This window comes from Pantherophis guttatus, chromosome 4 (assembly GCF_059756535.1).
Source record: "Pantherophis guttatus breed Tessera chromosome 4, ASM5975653v1, whole genome shotgun sequence".
NCBI classification, from domain to species: Eukaryota; Metazoa; Chordata; class Lepidosauria; order Squamata; family Colubridae; genus Pantherophis; species Pantherophis guttatus.
The window spans coordinates 70623769-70644436 of NC_142066.1; the positions used below are offsets into that span (position 1 = coordinate 70623769).

General features: G+C 40.3%; 1 protein-coding gene across 3 annotated transcripts in view; it reads right to left on the reverse strand.

Annotated features, from left to right (window-relative positions):
- The window catches only part of CNTNAP2 (contactin associated protein 2), a 1550102-nt gene that overhangs the window by 874129 nt on the left and 655305 nt on the right, over positions 1 to 20668 (reverse strand). For all 3 annotated transcript variants that reach the window (XM_060691806.2, XM_034416464.3, XM_087892376.1), the window contains exon 4: positions 10027 to 10174. In XM_060691806.2, the coding sequence (XP_060547789.1) occupies positions 10027 to 10174 (148 nt within the window). The remainder of the gene's footprint in view (positions 1 to 10026; positions 10175 to 20668) is intronic.

The window sequence follows — 20668 nt, forward strand, 5'->3', positions numbered from 1 at the left end:
AGAGGATGTTTCATCTTTGAACAAGGAATGTCATTTCAAAATAGATAATGTCACTTCAGCTATAGAGATATATCAGTGGTGAAATGTAAAATTTGTTACTACCGGTTCTGTGGGCATGGCTTGGTGTGTGTGTGTGTGGGGGGGTAATATGACTGAGTGGGCATGTCCAACTTTTTTTTTTTTTAACTTTTGAAACCATTTTTTCTACAACCTCTTTGCCTGAAGAGGTTGTAAAAAAATGCTTTTAAAGCCTCAGACGATCCCAGCTGACTTGCCTGATTGGCAAAGGCTTTCTTCTTTTTTTTTAAAGCCTCTGATGATCCCAGCTGAGCCGCGCGATCATCCGAGGCTTTTTTTTTTACTTTTAAAAGCATTTTTTTGGCCAAAGAGGTTGTAGAAAAAATGCTTTTAAAAATAGAAAAAAAGCCTCTGATGATTGCGTGGCTCAGCTGGGCAATGGGGTGGTGGGCAGGGATTTTTGCTACCAGTTCTCTGAACCACTCGCCTCTATTGCTACCGGATCAGGCGATCTGGTCTGAACCGGGAGCATTTCACCCCTGAGATATATTGGTGTCTTGTTCATGAAGAAGCATATGTATTCTCATTGGAAAGAACTGTTAATTCATTTTGCCTCTTGTCTCCTACGTTTCTATCATAGCAACATCCTGGAATAGTTATCAAAATGAATCAAAGTGTAGAGTAGGAATTTTGAAGGCTAGTTTGATATCATGGTAAAAGAGAAACATAGGGGAGCAGAGACGGAAAAGGAATATGTGTATAAGTATAGACCTGGGCAGAGCAGGATAAAATAAAGCCTTTAGTTACTACTAGAAAACAACCATTGATAGGCTGATTCTATCCAAGTGCCAAAGACTTAAAACTATGTAAACATATTTGTGTACCTTCCTGACCTCCAAATAGATCTGAAAATAATCAGAATAGGATTATTTGAGCAATGTTGAGCAATGTTGAAAGATGGAAAGACTGGTCATCAGGAAATGCCCTATATCTTATTTTAATGACTCTGCATTTAACCAATTCATCCAAACTTGGAAAGGATGATTTTTCCTTTGAATAAGGAAGGAACTTTATGCAACAAGTTTATCAAATTGTGGCTTGTTCTGAAGCTGATAACAATGTGCATAGGCTACTCAGGGAATTGTGCAAGATTACTGGAAATTAAATTTCTTCTGGAAGCAGTCTGATCTGATTAAGCAAGTAAGATTTGGAGAAAGTAAGAGAATAAAACTTTGAAAAAAGCAAAATCTAGCAGTTGCAATTCTTTCTCAATCTCTCTTGCTCTCTGTTTTCAACATTTGAATAAAATGTTAACCTAAGTAATACAAGAATTGTTGAGTTTCATTACATTAAAATCAAATTTTGGATTTTATTTGTTTGTCTGAAAAAAATATCCTTCTTTAGGAACCGAATATTCTTTGACAAACAACCAAGAAATATCAGGTTTTACCTAAATGCATGTACAAAATGACTCATGTTGAGAATAGTGATTGGTGAGTATCATATAACCATAAAGTTCTCAGGATAGCAATATGGGTAGCATAAAATTTAATAAATAAAATAAAGTTGGAAGGGACATAAATCCAATGGTATTCTCTGTGTATGAATCAAATTAAATCTTCCCTATCAGGTGACTGTCTGATTTCTGCTTCCAACCATTTACCACATGGGCTTTTTCCAATTGATTCAATAATTTTCTTCTTCATCAACAGTAGAGGAAAAAGAGATCAGCTGAAATAGTTGGTATTGTTGATTGTTTTGTGAACAAGTACTGTGTGTCACTAGGATAACTTCTCATCAATATTTCATCAGTAATGATGTCTGAGACTGAAAGCCAGAAATTGCCCTTTCTTTCTTTTTGTAGATATTGAGCTCTTACTGCTGAAGCTATTATTTACACTGTGTTAGCAGAATTATTAGTTTTAATACAACCTACCATGTCTTTCTTATTACTTTCAGACAGATGGTGTTAGCAAAATCTGGAAGCAAGGGGGAAAACTCACAATTCTGCTTGTACATCTTGCTTCTCTCACCGTAAAGATGAATATCACAATGGCAAAACAAAATTGTATCATGGATGTGCATAAACTGGATACATATTAGACTGCACAACAAATTGATAAGAGTGCCACAGTCATATGAACAGGGATTATATGACTAAAATGTGCTAGAATGATTCATTGCTTTTTAAAAAATGAATGTGGATGTACCAACAATATACATTTTCAAAAAATATGGTGGGCAACACAGCCTATTGAAATAGTGTAAAAAATAGGCATACCACCAAAAATTAAACAAACAAAGATCTAATTATGTGGGGAAATCATAATTATTGTGATCATTAATGATTGCTATACTATTTAAAAATTGTTTAAAAAGTGTTGGAGAATTAGATTGGAAGGAAACAAGTGGAAGAGATCACTAAGAAGCAAAAGATTATTTATGGAATAAATTTAAAAAAAACTCTCTAAGCCATAAAATGGCTTATTGACAAACATCAAGTTGATCTGAAGCTAGATCTGTCAGTTAATGAATGCAATATCCATTCCTCCCTTGACACTATGTTGCTTTACATAAGTGGTGAAAACTACCTCCATAAGTCATCATCATAGAGTTTAGTCCTCAACCCTGAGGAGAAACAGTTGCAATTAGAAAAAAAAAAAAAACCTTTTAGGAATGATCAGAATTGAGTAAGGTCAGACTCATTTATTCTATTCTGGAGAAAAAAAAAAACAGAAAGAAAGCCAAAAGAAATTGTATTGCTGAGCCTTGGGATCTAATTTTTAGGCATACACATTGCACATTCCTAGATATTTTGTTGGTTGATTGAACTGAGAAACTATGTCTAGTCCACAGAGAAAAGAGGAGAAATTGTGTGTTGAGGATGAAATTCCTTCCTTCCTCAATTTATTAAGACAATGTCACATTATTATTTGTCACAAGCTTCTTTTGGGGGTATACATTTGAACTAAATATAGTAGCACCTAAGCATGTCCTAGTTTTCATAATCAAGCCATAAAACCATTGAAAAATCTGGATTGCTTCCAGAGTACTTACAGGTAGTCTTCAACCTCTGACCACAATTGAACTCAAAATTTCTGTAGTTAAGCAAGAGAGTTGTTAAGTGAATTTTGTCCAATTTTACAACTTTTTTTTGCCACAGTTGTTAAGTGATCTCATTTCCTGATAGACTTTGCTTGTCAGAATATTGCAAATGATAATCACATAACTTTGGGACACTGCAGCTATCATAAATATGAGTTAGTTGTGAAGCATCTGAATTTTGATCACATGACCATGGAGATGCTACAATAGTCATAAGTGTGAAAAATGGTTATAAGTCACTGCTTTTCAGTACTGTTGTAAATTTGTACAGTCACTAAATGAATTGTTGCAAGTAGAGGACTAGCTGTAGTGGTATATTTGAATGGATCTCATCATAAAACATATTTTTCCTATAAAAACGTTTTACTCTACCAGTTGTCAAACTCAGCAGTGATTCATCAATCATTTCAAATGTGGTGAAAAAAATCAAATGAAGTTCCTAAATAAATGTGAAGTAGTCCCAAGTGCTCTTGGGAAATGTGGCATCTGTTTCATTAATTATGTGCTAATTATCAGTAGATTATAGTATTTAATAATATGATACATGAAGAACATAGAATGAATGAAGCTATTTTCTAGTGCACAAATACTAAATCAAGAGCCCTAATTAAATAAAGAGAATTCTGAAAAACTAATTTCCTTGAGAAAACTATAGCATTATTTTTAGACACCATGTTATATCTTAAAATGTAGATTATGGCTTATTCTGCAACATTATATTACAGTAGATAGTTGTAACTAACACAAATATTTAAGATCAGCTGCAAATAAACAGAAATAAGAATTGTTTTAGTTGTTATATCAGTTGCCATTTATTGTCTGCAGAAAAACAGTTCTCTGTCTTAATTATTTTTGCCCCCCATTTCCCTCTGACCTTACTTCCTTACTGGAAGTAATGTTAAGATATTTGAGTCCAAGGCAGCATATAAACCCAAACAAAAAAAAAATGCTGAAAACACTTATCACAATAGAAAATCAGTGTTTCATTAACTTGAGGAGTTGACTACATTTTTGTCATAATATTTTGTAAAACTTTCAGATATAGGTAGTCAATATACGGACATTTGTTTAGCGACTGTTCATTTTATGATGTACTGAAAATTGAGTCTTCCTCGTGAGTATTTGAAAAATCAAGCACTTGGTAACTGACATGTATTTACAATGGTTGCAGCATCCAAGGTCACATGATCAACATTTGCAACATTTCCACAGAATTTTTCATAAGTCAATGGGGGAAGCTTGATTCTCTTAACAATTGTTGTGATTCACTTCAAAAACTCATAATTTTGGGTGGACTCATTGAATGTCCATAGCACCTAACAACAGAAGTTGTCACCCCAAATCTGGTTGTGATTCAGCAAGTACCTGTACTTCAAGACCCTTTATTAATGGCCTAACATGCTATTCTCTGTGCTTATCTCCATAACACCTCCCTTTAAGTAGGACCATAAGAAATTTTTATAAGGAGGGATTTAAAATTCCAGTTTAGTTAAAAATCTCTCTTCCTCTCTAATTATTATCACTCAAAGCTACCACATACATTTTATACCCTAAAACTGCATGTAGTCAACAAAAGTTTCTCCATCACATTGGAATTATTGTTCATGCAGTGGATGATAAATTCATGAAGTACATGTGGAGTGATATTTAATTTATTTAATACTATGGGTATATAGCCTCAGCAAGCAGATCAAAGATTCAATGGCATCCGTCATCTTCTTCTTGACCTTTCACTTTCTTTTAACCTTTTGGCCTTTTATCATTTTGCTTCATCTTTTATTTCCAATTCAAATCATTAATTGGTTCATTTACTTTGCTTTAAAAAAAATGGCTGCTGAATGGTAAGGAACTTTTTTCTCTCTTCCCACCAATATGCTGGTTTTGCTGCCAAAGCTGGTTCTCGGACAGTACTGCTCCCTGGATTTCTAAGGGAGCACTTAGGGATGATCCAACAATTTTTGGATGGCCATGGACCCACTTCAGAAGGGCCTCTTGAAGACTCTGGGAGCAGTTGGAAAGTCACTGAGCAAATCCATCTTCCAGTCAGCAGTTTCATTTTCTAAGCAAGACTGGGTTTTAACCTTCACTTTTTGGATTTATTGTTTTACTCTGCTTTGTTGTCTTTAAAAGTTGACAGCTGGTTGCATGCTGATTTATTTCAAACTCCTGCTGAACTCCAGCTGTTTTTTTTTTCTTTTCCATTGAAAACACTGTAAAACACATGTTACTTTGCAAGGGTGAAGAAATAGGATTTCTTTGTACTAGTGGTTGTTTCAAACACATTTTCAAATGTTTTTCCCAGCTCTACTACAAGTGTTTGCATACTTATATATAAGTTGCATAAGATACATAAAACTATCTGTAGATCAGCAACCAGTGATAAAACTATCCCTGATTGCTGATCTCCAGTAAGCAAATAAGCAATTAATTCCATAAATATCTGGCAATTTTTGGAATTTTTGATACAATTCCTATGACAAATCTATATTGTTATATCTAACAATATAGGATTCATATATGAAGGCATGAAATTTCAGTTGTTCTGCCTCTTCTGTGCATTCTCTGTCATATGAACAAATTGGTTCCTCAATATGGAAGTTTTTATGCAAAATTCAAGGATAAAACTGGAGACACTTTGCGGTGTAAGCAAAACTATGTGAAAGAGATGAGGTGGATGAATATAATGTTTTACCCCCCTCTTAAACATGCTTGGGGTTCTAATGGCAGTGTGACTGGCACTGTGAACTGATGCATTTCTAGAAATAATATGAGATATCAATGAAATCTATAGAGCTTCGATATGACAGATATGAGTACAGAACCATGAATTTCATTATCCTTTCTATTCGCTTCCCTTAGGGCTTTTAATGCCTTTTCTTACATGCTCTAAATATTTTGTTCCTGCACTGGTTTTCTCAGAAGACTACAATATTCCTTTTATAACATCAGTAGTAAAGCAATAGGACTGACATAATGGTGGAAATTATAATTTTATTTTATTTATTTATTAATTTAATTTGTATACCGCCCTTCTCCCAGAAGGGACTCAGGGCGGTGAACAGCCAAAATTAAAAAACATACAAATGCAAAAGTTAAGATAATTAAAAGAATTAAATCATTGGCTACCCAAATTTAAAACCCCAAATCCATAAAATTTAAAATCCCAATTAAAAACCATTTAGGCTAGGCCGGCTTGATGAAATAAAAACGTCTTCAGGGCTTTACGGAAGGTCCGGAGGTCCGGGATCAATCGTATTCCAGGAGGCAGCTCATTCCACAGGGCGGGTGCCCCCACAGAGAAGGCTCGCCCCCTGGGGGCCGCCAGCCGACATTGCCTGACCGACGGCACCCCGAGGAGGCCCTCTCTGTGAGAGCGTATTGGCCGGTGGGAGGTTATCGGTAGCAGCAGGCGGTCTCGCAAATACCCTGGCCCTAAGCCATGGAGCGCTTTAAAGATGAGAACCAACACCTTAAAGCCCACCCGGAAGACCACCGGGAGCCAATGCAGCTCGCGCAGGAGAGGTGTTACGTGGGAGCGCCACGTCGCTCCCATAATCACCCGCGCAGCCGCATTCTGCACCAGCTGGAGCCTCCGGGTGCTCCTCAGGGGGAGCCCCATGTAGAGAGCGTTACAGTAGTCCAGGCGTGACGTAACCAAGGCATGAGTGACTGTGCACAAGGAGTCCCGATCCAGAAAGGGGCGCAACTGGCGTATCAGGCGAACCTGATAAAAAGCCCCCCTGGCCACGGCCGTCATATGCTCTTCTAAAGACAGCCGTGTGTCCAGGAGGACGCCCAAGTTGCGAGCCCCCTCTGTGGGGGTCAGTGACTCGCCCCCAATAGCCAGCGATGGCACCAGCTGGCTATACCGGGACGCCGGCATCCACAGCCACTCGGTCTTGGAAGGGTTGAGCCGAAGCCTGTTCCTCCCCATCCAGACCCGCACGGCCTCCAGACACTGGGACATCACTTCGAGGGCATCATTGGGGTGGTCTGGGGTGGAAATGTACAGCTGAGTGTCATCAGCGTACAGATGGCATCGCACCCCAAAACCACGGATGATCTCACCCAGCGGCTTCACATAAATGTTGAACAGGAGCGGCGAGAGGACCGACCCTTGCGGCACCCCGCAAGCAAGGCGCCTCGAAGTCGACCTCTGCCCCCCTGCCAACACAGACTGCGACCGGTCAGAGAGATAGGAGGAGAACCACCGCAACACGGTGCCTCCCACCCCCAGTCCCTCCAGCCGGCGCAGCATGATACCATGGTCGATGGTATCAAAAGCTGCTGAGAGGTCTAACAGGACCAGAACAGAGGAACAACCCCTGTCCCGAGCCCTCCAGAGATCATCCACCAATGCGACCAATGCCGTCTCCGTGCTGTACCCAGGCCTGAAGCCGGACTGGCACGGATCTAGATAGACGGTTTCATCCAGGAACTGTGGGAGCTGGCGCGCAACCACACTCTCCACAACCTTCGCAACAAAGCGAAGGTTGGAGACCGGACGATAGTTTGCCAAAACGGCCGGGTCCAGAGAAGGCTTCTTGAGGAGGGGCCTAACCACCGCCTCTTTCAAGGCGGGAGGCAAGAAACCCTCTCTCAGAGAAGCATTTATGATCCTCTGGAGCCAGCCTCGTGTTACCTCCCGGGTGGCCAGTACCAGCCAGGAGGGGCACGGGTCCAATAAACATGTGGTTGCGTTTAATCTCCCCAGGATCCTGTCCACGTCCTCAGGAGTCACAGGGTCGAACTCATCCCAGGTAACATTCTCAAGACCAGCCTCAGTCACCCCGCCGGGATCTACCCAGTCAGAGTCCAAGCCTTCCCGAATCTGAGCGATTTTATCGTGCAGATACTGTGCAAAATCCTCAGCCTGCCCTTGCAAGGGGTCCTCCCGTGCTCCCTGATGTAGGAGGGAGCGGGTCACCCTAAACAAGGCGGCTGGGCGGTTATCTGCCGATGCAATAAGAGCGGAAAAGTGGTTACGCTTTGCCGCTTTTATCGCCACTAGATAGGTCTTAATATGAGACCTAACTAGTGTTCGGTCGGATTCGGAGTGACTCGCCCTCCAACCACTCTCTAGGCATCTTTTCCGGCGCTTCATCTCCCTCAGCTCCTCGGAAAACCAAGGGGCCGGGCAGGTTCGGCATCGGGTCAGAGGCCGCAAAGGCACGACTCGGTCCAGAGCACCGGCGGCTGTCCTATCCCAGGCAGCCACCAGATCTTCAGCCGAGTCGTGTGCCAGAGTTTCAGGAACTGGCCCAAGCTCCCTCTGGAACCTATCAGGATCCATCAGGCGCCTGGGGCGGAACCACCTGGTCGGTTCCGCCTCCCTGCAGTGGGGTGCAGCGGTCGAAAGGTCCAGTCTCAGGAGAGAATGGTCCGACCATGACAGGGGTTCAATAACTATATCCCCTATATCCAGACCACTCCGCCACTGACCAGAGATAAAAACCAAGTCCAGAGTGTGTCCTCCCGCGTGAGTGGGGCCATGAATTAATTGTGTCAGGTCCATGGCTGTCATGGAAGCCATAAACTCCCGAGCCATCCCAGACGCCCCACCGGTAAATGGCAGGTTGAAATCCCCCATGACCAAAAGTCTGGGGGTATCAACCGCCACCCCGGCAATAACGTTGAGAAGCTCGGGCAGGGCCGCTGTCACGTGGCAGGGAGCCAGGTACGCGATCAGCAGGCCCACCTGCATCCCATGGCCCCACTTCACCAGGAGAGACTCACATCCGGCTATCTGAGGTACAGTGGCCTCCCTCGGATCAAGACCTTCCTTTATAACGACAGCCACCCCCCCCACCCCTGGCCTGGGCCCTTGGCTGATGGAATGCGCGGAAACCTGGTGGGCACATCTCTACGAGGGGGACCCCCCCCTCTTGGCCCAACCAGGTCTCCGTAATACCTGCCAGGTCCGCACCCCCCTCCTGTATTAGCTCACAAATGAGGGGGGCCTTATTAACCACGGACCTGGCGTTGCACAACATCAGTCTAAGGCCTGGGCTCTGAGACTCTGGACAGCCGGGGAAACGAGAAGAGTCATGGGGGCCGAGGCATAATGACATCCCCAGAAAAAAAAGAAAAGAAAAGGAATTCTGCCTTGAAAATCAGAGCCAGAATTTTCATGTATATATATTACCCAGACAACACTGTAATGGGAAACAGTAAAATAATTTTAATTCAATAATTTAGAGTACATCGGAAATAGGCCCTATATTGGTTGCAACAATAAAATTTCTTTAATTTTTATTTTAGTTTTAATATATATATTCTGCTCTACAGTGAAATGTTTTCTCAGATAGCTTGGAAATCATTTTAAAATAACATATTAAAAAGAAAAGCTAAACATACTGACCAAACAGAAATGATTTCTAAGTAGCAATAGATACATTAATAAAGCATGCATAACATTAAAACTTGAATATAATATTGAAAATAAACAGAAAAAACTATTCCAGAATTTATGATCTTTTCGGGGTTAAGACTACCCAATCAGTGAGTCAACATAAGATTGATACATCAAGCTAAGGCTAATCAAAATGGGGAAAGAATGAATAAATGAAATTTTGCAACTAAGCAAAAAGGAAAAGCTGCCTCAGCTTATTATCAGTTCAATAAGACCATCTGCCAATATTATTATTTCCCACAAAAGCAATGGAAAGTTGTGATGTTTTGCTAAAGCTGTTATGAGTTTACAGCAAAGATTTACTAATATCTTTCAAATTAGAAAGCCTAGTAATTAGCTATAGCTTCTTTATATACTGAAACTAAAATCTTTGTACTCAGACACACTTTATATCATACTTTGTATCCAGTCATGTTAGACTAAAATATCATTATTTCAGAAGGATTTCAAGAAAGCAGTAGACAAATAGAAGAAAACTTTAAAGAACTTACAATAAGGACAGCCATAGATCTCAATCCTCAGACCAATTTGACCCTCTCCACTCCATTCCAGAGGAAGTATCCGAATGTAGCGGGCAATAACTGGATGCTGTAAATCATGTCGTACCACAGTGTCAGAATTTACATTCCCAGGAAATGCCTAGGGAGGGACAACGAAACAACAATATTATTTTAATATTTTGTCATTATTTAGAGCCTATATACACACATCACATGACTAAGTGTGTACATACATACAGACACAATCACATATGTGCAAGATGGAGGAAATTAGATTGCTTCTGTGTGCGGCTGTAATTTCAGTGATACTGTCAGTTGAGAGAAGTTAATTATTTATTTAACAAACTTATATTGTGCATATTTGATATAATGATGTTAAATGCCTCACAGAACCAATAAAAGCAGCAAAATAAAAAACCCATATCTTTCCCAACAATGCTATTAACTGAACCACCCATGCTATTAACTCTGTTACACAATCCTATTCTATTCAATGCTTGGGGAACACAGTCCCTGGAAAGCTAAAAGGCTAATACCTCCAGAATCTCAGTGGGAGGTTTTTGCAAATTGCTGAGATTACTACAGAGGTCTCCAGGGTCCTGCAACATTTGAAGGAAAGGACCTGAGTATGCCCACCCTACTTAACTTACAAGAATGGGCACAGTGGTGGGTTGCCCTGGTTCGGACTGGTTCACAAGAACCAGTAGTAAAACCGTCGAGAGGTTCCACCCACTGCCCTAGATGTCATAATCAGTGATCTGCACATGCGCAGAAGCTTCTGCGCATGCCCATAAGTAAGGAGCGTGCACGAGCAAGTGAAGCGAGCCCACGTGTGCAATCCTGTTGTGAACCAAAAAAAGAGCCTTGGTAGTACAGGGGTTTAAGGCACCCTGTTATTAAGCTTATTAAGACCAGCTGCCTGCAATTACTGCAGGGTTCGAATCTCGCCAAGGCTCAAGGTTGACTCAGCCTTCCATCCTTTCTAAGGTAGGTGAAATGAGGACCCAGTTTGTGGGGGCAATAAGCTGACTTTGCATAAATATACAAAAGGATGAAGGCTATTGCTGAGCACATTGTAAGCCGCCCTGAGTCTTCGGAGAAGGGCGGCATATAAATCAAATTAAAAAAAAAAACCAGTAGTAAAGGAAAGTAGAACCCACCCCTGGATGGGCAATACCCTCAGGGAGATGCAATCTTACAAAAAATTTGACCCAGTGCCATGTAGAGCTTTAAAGGTTTCAACCAATATCTTAAATTGCACATGAAAAGCACTTGGGAGCCAGTGGAAACCATGGAATACCCAGTACTGTACACACCAGCATACTGGATCAGTAGCAGTTTGCAGATTGTCTTCGATGGCAATCTCAGAATGAATTGGGAATTGGGAAACTTTTTCAACTCTGTGTTTCTTTTTCAATTCTATGCTTCTTTATGCATGCAAATTTATAGGTTTGGTTTCCTAGGATGAGAAAAGTATTTGGATACATATATTCTTTTGTTTCTTTGAAATGAACACCAATGGTTCTCCATCACAAAACTGTCGCTAGTGGAAATTTTGTGTGTTTTTTTAAATTCTCATGTTCACCATAGAAGGGGTGTTTGTTTTTTTTTTTTTTCATTTCCAAAAGGGAAGCTTTTGGAAATATATTTACAAGTGGAATACTCACAACATGCCTGTTTCAAGGTCAGACCATTTCTGCAACATTTTGAACAGCCTATGTTGAGATCAGAACTCATGTGGGACTGAGCTTACATTGCCTGAAATGCAGATATAAATGCAGGAGAGAGAAAAAACAAGAAAAGGGAGCCATCTATTTTTCAGGTTGTTTGTTCATTTTATTTATTCATTTATTTATTTGGTTTTTATCCTGCCTTTATTACTTTACAGGTAACTCAACTCAGTGAACATACATAATCTTTCCTCCTCCTATTTTAATTAAAATACATTTCATTTAAAGTTCAGAAAGCTCTATCTTTTGAAGTCAAGCTATTTGGACAAATGATTTAGAGTAATGCACATTCATTGTATAAAGCAAATATCAGTCTCATCTCTATCACTGCAAAGAAATAATTCAAAGGTACTGTGAACTATGTATTGGCATAATTTTATCTTCTTTACTGACAGTAGTGCTCTGGTATGTTCAGAAAATTAGGTTCCAAAAACTGAATTCTATGCAACTTTCCACATTTCTTCTTTGCCAAAAATGTAACAATAGCTCAAATCAATATTATTGTCTTTAAAAATATTAAATATCATATAAACATAAAATAGATATATTTTCTAAAAGATATACATATATTTTAAAACTGGTGTTGTCAGTTCAAGTTCTTACACTATGGTTTGCATTACCCAAATGAAGGGCTACTGGCAAGGGATGGACTTTACCTCACAAGAACTGGAAACAATGTATTTGCAAAACAACTGGCTCATCTTATCAAAAGAGCTTTAAACTAAAATTTAAAGGGGGAAGGACCTAATTCCAAGCAAAAAACCACTAGATAACCAATTACATAAGGAGGAAAGGAGCAAAGAGAAAGAAGAAATAAAAAAGAAAAAATAATGAAGTACAGAGTGGAAAGGATGGAAATCTCAATTGTAAAATAGGAGATATAAAATACATACCCAGGACTCAAAGGATTCAAATGTCCATAAACTAACATTCAAAGTTTAGGGAATAAACAGGGTGAACGTGAAGTATTAGTACATGAAGGCAGATATGATACAGTTGCCATTACCAAAGCTTGGTGGGATGAAACTCATGACTGGAATGTACTGATGGAAGAATACAAAGTATTCAAAAGAAAGTTTATCAAAAGAGGTGGTAGAATTGCATTATATAAAAAATATAATGCAATAATAAAATATATCTCACAGAAATACATAAAATCAAGGATGAAAACTTTCTAGAATCCATATTGGTTAATATAAAAAGGAAAAAATGACATTGCTATAGGCGTATACTACAGGCTACCTAACCAAACAGAAGAAATAGATGAACTATTTGTTAATCAATTAAAAAATGTATGTAGGAAACATACCATAGTAGTAATGGGAGAGTTTAACTACCCTGATATCAACTGGGAGACAAGCTCTGCAGCAATTGTGAGATCGAAGAGATTCTTAACCAACTCAACTGACAACTTTGTCATCCAAAAGGTAAAGGTAAAGAGGATAAGCTACTCTGGACCTAATTCTTACTAATAGAGAAGAAGTGATAGAGGAAGTTGAAGTTGCTGGAACCTTGGGCAAGAGTGATCACATCATACTGGAATTCAATATAATGCAAAGACAAGCAATAGAATATGATCCAAACAGTATCTTAAACTTTAAAGAGCTAATTTTAACAGCTAGAGAGTCTAAGGAAAATTTCATGGATAAAAATCCTAAAGGGGAAAACAACTGAAGGAACATGGGAACACACTGAAAAATATGATAATAATAGCCCAGTCCAACACAATACAACTGAAAAATAAAACAAGAAATCAAGAAGAAATCAGCATGGTTGCACAAAGATCTCTCTGATAAACTGAAAGGCAAAAAGGATAAGTAGAAAAAATGGAAAGAGAGATACATAAGTAAGGCAGAATATCAGTAGATAGCCCAAATCTGCAAAGATGAAGTCAGGAAAGCAAAGGCTCAGAACTAACAAAGACTTACAACAAGTCAAAGATAATAAAAAATATTATTTCAACATATAAATAACACAAAAAAAGTCAATAAAACAGTTGGTCCACTAAAGACCAAGAAAGTATCAGGCAGTAGAGAGAAAGCAGAACTGCTTAACTTATTCTTTGCATCAGTCTTCACACAAAAAGATACTTACTTACAGCCCAACCTACCAAAAACATAACTGAAAGAGAAAGACTAGACATAAAAATTAAAATAAGTAGGAAAATGGTAAGAGTACACCTGTCTGATCTTGATGAATATAAATCACTGGGACCTGATCAATTACACCCCAGAGTTCTGAAGGAGCTTGCAAATGTTGCCTCAGAACCATTATATTATATCTTTAAAAATATTAAATTTTAAATATTAAAAAAAAATATTGGAGCACTGGGGAATTATCAGAGGATTAGAAAAGAGCTGATATGGTTCCCATTTTCAAAAAACAAAAGGGTGGGGGGAGACCCAGGAAACTACAGACCAATCAGCCTAATATCAACACCTGGAAAAATACTGGAAAAATAAACAGATCTGTGAACTTCTAGAAACAAATAAAGTTATAACTAGTAATAAACACAGGTTTGTTAAAAACAGACCATGCCAAATCAATCTTATTTCATTCTTTGACAAAGTGACTAAATTAGTAGACCAGTGAAATGCTGTGGACATAGTCTTTTTAGACTTCAGCAAAGCATTTTTTATTTATTTATTTATTTTATAAATAAATTTATAAATTTATATATAATTATATATATAAATTTATATATAAATTTATATAATTTATTTATTAAATTTATATATAAATTTATATACCGCCCTTCTCCCTGAGGACTCAGGGCGGTGTACAGCCAGAATTAAAAAACATAAAATACAAATATTAAAAAACAATTAAAATATATATAAATTTGGCCCAAAATTAAAAATACAAACCAATTAAAACATTTAAAATTTCTTCTTAAGCCAGCCCGGCTTGCTGGAAAAAGTGGGTTTTACTTATTTGACATAGTAGGCCACAAGCTACTTCTTTGAAAGCTAGAAAAATATGAGATAGGCAGCATCACCACCAGATGGATTTGTAACTGGCTGACAAACCATACTCAATGAGTAGTCCTTAATGATCCTACAGTTACTTGGAGGGAAATAAGCAGTGGGGTACAACAAGGTTTTGTCTTAGGCCCAGCATTCTTCAATACCTTCATAAATTACTTAGATGAGGAATAGAAGGGGAACTCATCAAATATCCAGATGACATTAAGTTGGCAGGTATAGCCGACACCCCCAGAAGATCAACTCAGGATCCAAAAAGATATTGGTAAAAAAAAAAAGCAATTTCAAAACATCTGGAACATTACTTGAACATCATTGGTATTGACAAAATTGCCATTAGTCAATTGCAAAGGCAACATTATTTGAAATAGCTTACAGTATATACTGTGGCAATGCCTTTAATATTATTAAGCAGCAACATCTGTCTATTACTGAGCCTTGGGAAGAACACAGTAGGACAAAAATGTCAAATCCAAATCCAGTCAAAACATCTGTATCTAATAATAATAACAGCAAAGTCTCATATATCAGAGAATAGAGAAGAGGGTACTGTTGTCCCAATGTACCCATATGAAACTTCTATATTTCTATAATGCTTTTGCCTTACCTAAAAAAATTATCTTTGCAATCTTGAATCCAGTTTTTCTTTCTTTAATATGACATTTACATTTTTTTGTTAAATTGTCAGAAATTCTTGATGAAATGCAATGTTCTCCAATTTGTGCTTTCTGATTTCTCTTTGCCAACAATTTTTTGAAGGCTGAAAAGAATAGCTAAGCCAGAACTGCCCAATTCACAGGCTGATGAAAACAGTGACTGCAATTTCATGGTCTGTATCATACTGTCAAATGCTCCTCACTGTAAATGACAACTTACATTTGGCCCATTCCTAGAAACATTTCAAGTAACTGAATGGAACCATATGCATAACCAGTGTTATGGTAGTAAATTTACACATAATTTCTTGACAGGTACATACAGCTTTATTAAATAAGTGGGTTAAAAACTTCTGTGTTAATTCAACTAATTCAACTGTTTTCTATTGGTGTCTAACATGAATATGAAATATTTTTTTCATTTTTCAGAATAATTGAAAGCAGTTTTGGCTCAGTCTTAATTTATGACAATAGGACAATCAGAACTGCCAAATGTTCAAACTGAAATCCAAACAGATAGTACTACATGTACTACATGTGAGCACAATAACTGATAAATAATGGAAGCTAAGGGAGTTCCAAAAAATACATTATTTTTATTTTATTTATTATATTGTTTTTTTACTGTACAGATCAAAATAAATTGTAGGTGGTATTTAAATACATGGATACATGATTTGCTGCCTCATCTGTCTTGGTAACCAAGAATAATAAACAAACAACTCAAACTGTACAAATAAACATTTCTGACATAAAAAAAAATAATCAGTGACCAATATAGCCACCCTTCTTTTCAATAACAGTCATAAGCTTGGAGTCTGTCAGTTTCTTGATCTGTGGCCATCAACTTTTTATGCAGCAGTAACCATAGCCTCCCAGTTACCGTTCAGAAAGGTGTACTGTTTTCCTTCACCATAAATCTCCCATTTAAGAAGGGTCTACAATTTATCAATAGGGTTTAGGTCAGGTGAGGAAGGGGGCCATGTCATTATTCTTTCATCTTTATGGCCTTTACTAGGTATCCACGCATTGGAGTACTTTGATACATGTGATGGAGCATTGTCCTGCATAAAAATCATGGTCTTCTTGAAATATGGCAACTTTTTCCTGTACCACTGCTTGAAGAAAGTGTCTTCTAAAAACTAGCAGTAAGTTTAGGAGTTGATTTTGAATCCATATTCAACCTGAAAAGGTCCAACTAGCTCATCTTTAATTATATTAGCCCACACTAATACCCCACCTCCACCTTGCTGGCATCTGAGTCAAAGTGGAGCTCTGTGCCAGGGGTGAAATGCTCCCAGTTTGGACTGGATCGGCTGATCCGGTAACGATGGCAGTGGGTAATTCGGAGAACCGTTAGCAAAAATCCCTGGGTCCCCCACCCATGCCCACCCAATCGCCTGGTCTCCTACTTGCCCACTTGGCCACTTGCTTCTTTCTGGCTTGCTCACTTTTCCGGCCTTGCTTCGCTTGCTGCAATCCCTGCAATCAATTGCATCAGCTAGCAATTGCATCTGCCTGACTGCAATCAATCTCATCGGTGAGCAACTGAATCTGCCTGCCTTGTGCCTTCAATTGGGTAAGTAACTGGGGTTTTTTTGGGGAGGGGGAAAGAGCTTTAAAAAAATAGTTAATTGGGGGTTTTTTTAGGTTTTTTTTTTTTAGACAGCAATTTAAAGTTAAGGAAGTTTTAAATTTAGCTGCTTTTATCTAAAAATATTAATAAAATAAAATAATAAAATAAAATATTTGTGCAGCTTCCTGAGATTTGGTGTGTTTCTTGGCCCAGTCTTGCCATTTCAACTTATGTGTCTTGTTCAATGGTGGTTAGGTTTCAGCCTTCCTTATCTTGGCCATATGTCTGAGCACTGAATACCTTGTGCTTCTGGGCACTTCAGGTAGGTTGCAGTTATGGAATATGACAGCACTGGAGGATAATGGATTCCTAGAAGCTTCACTTTGTTCTGACCTAGGCTGCCTTAGACAGTATACACCACAAACGTAGTCCTAGCAAACCTCTTTAATTCAGATGGCTGTGAATATTTGTCATTCCCATTCGAAAGGCTTATCAAATAGTCTTGCAAGGAAGTGTTTACAAACACTCACCTTATCTCCCTTGGAATGCTGCCAGAGAACTAATCGCCATATGCAGGGCAAGGCCAAATTTAACACAGAGTCAAATGGAACTTTTCCACAGCTTTTACCAAACAGATGAACTAATTGCTTCCTGCAAAAGCTCATGTCCCATTTGCTTCTCTTTTATGTCTTATGGAAGGAACCAATCATCTCCAAGCCTTACTCCCAAGTCAACCCTGTTTTCTTAATTGTTCCTGTCTCCTGGTAGCTCTGTGCATGCGGACACTGGGAACAGGCTCACACTGTTGTTCTGCCTCGCTGATGTCAGATTCCGGAGACTCCGGAGGCAGCAAAGAACTACCAGATGGCCTTGGCCCCCTCTCTGCCTCTGACTCAGATCCATCATCTGAGCCCTCCCCAGACTCCAGAACTGGCCCATGTTCCTCCCTAATCTCCTCACTGTCTGAATCTGCTGCCAGCTCTGCTGGCTGCTGATTGATTGATTGATTGATTGATTTATTTATTTATTTATTTATTTATTTATTTATTTATTTATTTATTTATTTATTTATTTATTTATTAAATTTCTATACCGCCCTTCTCCAAATAGGACTCAGGGCGGTGCACAGCCTAAGTAAAAACAGAGCATACAAAATTTAAAAAACAGTATTAAAATAATTAAATATTTTGGCCATAAATTAAAACAACCCAATTTAAAATCAATTTAAAATTTAACTCAAGCCAGCCCAGCTAGTTGAAATAAATAGGTTTTCAGGGCCCGACGAAAAATCCGGAGGTCTGTTATTATACGTAACTCTGGGGGAAGGTTGTTCCAGAGGCTGGGCACCGTCACAGAGAAGGCTCTCCCCCTGGGGGTCGCCAGCCGACATTGTCTGGCGGACGGCACCCTGAGGAGGCCCACTCTGTGCGAGCGTACTGGCCGGTGGGAGGCTATTGGTGGCAGAAGGCGGTCTCGTAAGTACCCCGGCCCTAAGCCACGGAGCGCTTTAAAGGTGGTCACCAACACCTTGAAGCGCACCCGGAAGACCACCGGGAGCCAGTGCAGCTCGCACAGGAGAGGTGTCACATGGGAGCGCTTCGTCGCCCCCATAATCCCCCGCGCGGCCACGTTCTGGACCAGCTGGAGCCTCCGGGTGCACCCCAGGGGGAGCCCCATGTAGAGAGCGTTGCAGTAGTCCAGGCGGGAAGTGACTAGTGCCTGAGTGACTGTGCGTAGAGAGTCCCAATCTAGAAAGGGGGGCAACTGGCATATCAGGCGAACCTGATAAAAAGCTCCCCTGGCCACGGCCGTCAAATGATCTTCTAGAGACAGCCGTGCGTCCAGGAGGACGCCCAAGTTGCGAGCCCTCTCCATGGGGGTGAGTGATTCGCCCCCAATAGCCAGCGATGGCGTCAGCTGGCTATATCGGGACGCTGGAAGCCACAGCCACTCGGTCTTGTAGGGGTTGAGTTGGAGCCTGTTTCTCCCCATCCAGGCCTGCACGGCCTCCAGGCACTGGGACATCACTTCAAGGGCATCGTTGGGGTGGCCTGGGGTGGAGATGTACAGCTGGGTGTCATCAGCGTACTGATGGAACTCCACCCCGAAGCCACGGATGATCTCACCCAGCAGCTTTACATAAATGTTGAACAGAAGGGGCGAGAGGACTGACCCTTGTGGCACCCCACAAGCAAGGTGCCTCGGGGTCGACCGCTGCCCCCCTGTCAACACAGATTGTGACCGGTCAGAGAGGTAGGAGGAGAATCACCGCAGAACGGTGCCCCCCACCCCCACCCCCACCAATCGGTGCAACATGATACTATGGTCGATGGTATCAAAAGCCGCTGAGAGGTCTAACAGGACCAGGATAGAGGAGCAACCCCTATCCCGAGCCCTCCAGAGATCATCCACCAACGCGACCAATGCCGTTTCCGTGCTGTGCCCAGGCCGGAAGCCGGACTGGAGCGGGTCTAGATAGACAGTTTCATCCAGGTACCGGGGAAGCTGTTGCGCTACCGCACTCTCAACAACCTTCGCAACGAAGCGAAGGTTGGAGACTGGATGATAGTTAGCCAAAACAGCCGGATCCAGAGAGGGCTTCTTGAGGAGGGGCCTCACAACCACTTCTTTCAAAGCAGCCGGCAGGACCCCCTCACTCAAAGAAGCGTTAACAATCTTCTGGAGCGGAGGACTTCCTACCTGGCTCCGCAGCTTTGAAGACGCTCCTTTTTGAGCGCCTGTTTTCTGGTTCCGTAAAAGCCCCAGAACAGCTGAAAAACTGCTGTCTGGAGGCTTGGAACCCTCTCCCCGGGCAAAGGGGAGAGAGAAGAGTCGACAGGTGGGGGTAGAGCCCCCCCAAGTACGCTAGGAGAAATCCTGGGGCGCAAAGGGTGTGGGCTCCCTATTGAAGCCTGTCAAGTCACTCCGGACCAGAAACGACTCCGCTGAAGCGGAGCTAGAAGCTGCGACCAGAATCTGCAGAAAAATCAACAGGGGGGATTTTTAACATCTTTACTTCGATCGCAGACGGAGCAAATCAGGAGAAAACAAAAGGAAATTTGCAAGTAATACTTTAACTCCGCTTTAATATGCAGAAAACTCCCGCCTGAGGGCGGGAGGAAGAAACTACCAGGGGAAGTGCTCATTAAGGCTTGTTAACACTTTACAGCTACTGGATTACATCCTAAGAGAAAGTTATAAATGGAAGCGGCCAGGAAAAGAATTTGGTCTTGAGGAAAAGAATTTGGTTCTGATTTTAACTAAAATCTGGTCTTTATACTGTGTGGAAAAAAGTTGAATTGTTGTCCTGATAGCTGGATAAATACAAAGTAGCTGAAATATGGCTGACAACAGGGCTGGTGAATCAGCAAATTCCCAAGCCGTGACTGTCCAGGCTTTTCAAGAACTTATAGACTTTTTTACCTCAGCCCTGCTGAATACAATCAAAAGGGCTTTTTCAAAAAATAGCTTGGGAAATTATAAGCAGGAAATTATTCAGAAGAATTTGTTTTTGGAAGATCAGGAAATGGACAGGATTAAGAGATTGGCTGGTACAGCTGAAACAAAGGTTTTGGTGGACGTTTCCATTCCAATGACAGAAAAGCAACAAATGGTTTCTTTATTGCAAGCTGACAATCTTTATGGCAACAAATTTTGGCTGTATGGACAAAGAAATGGATTGAATGA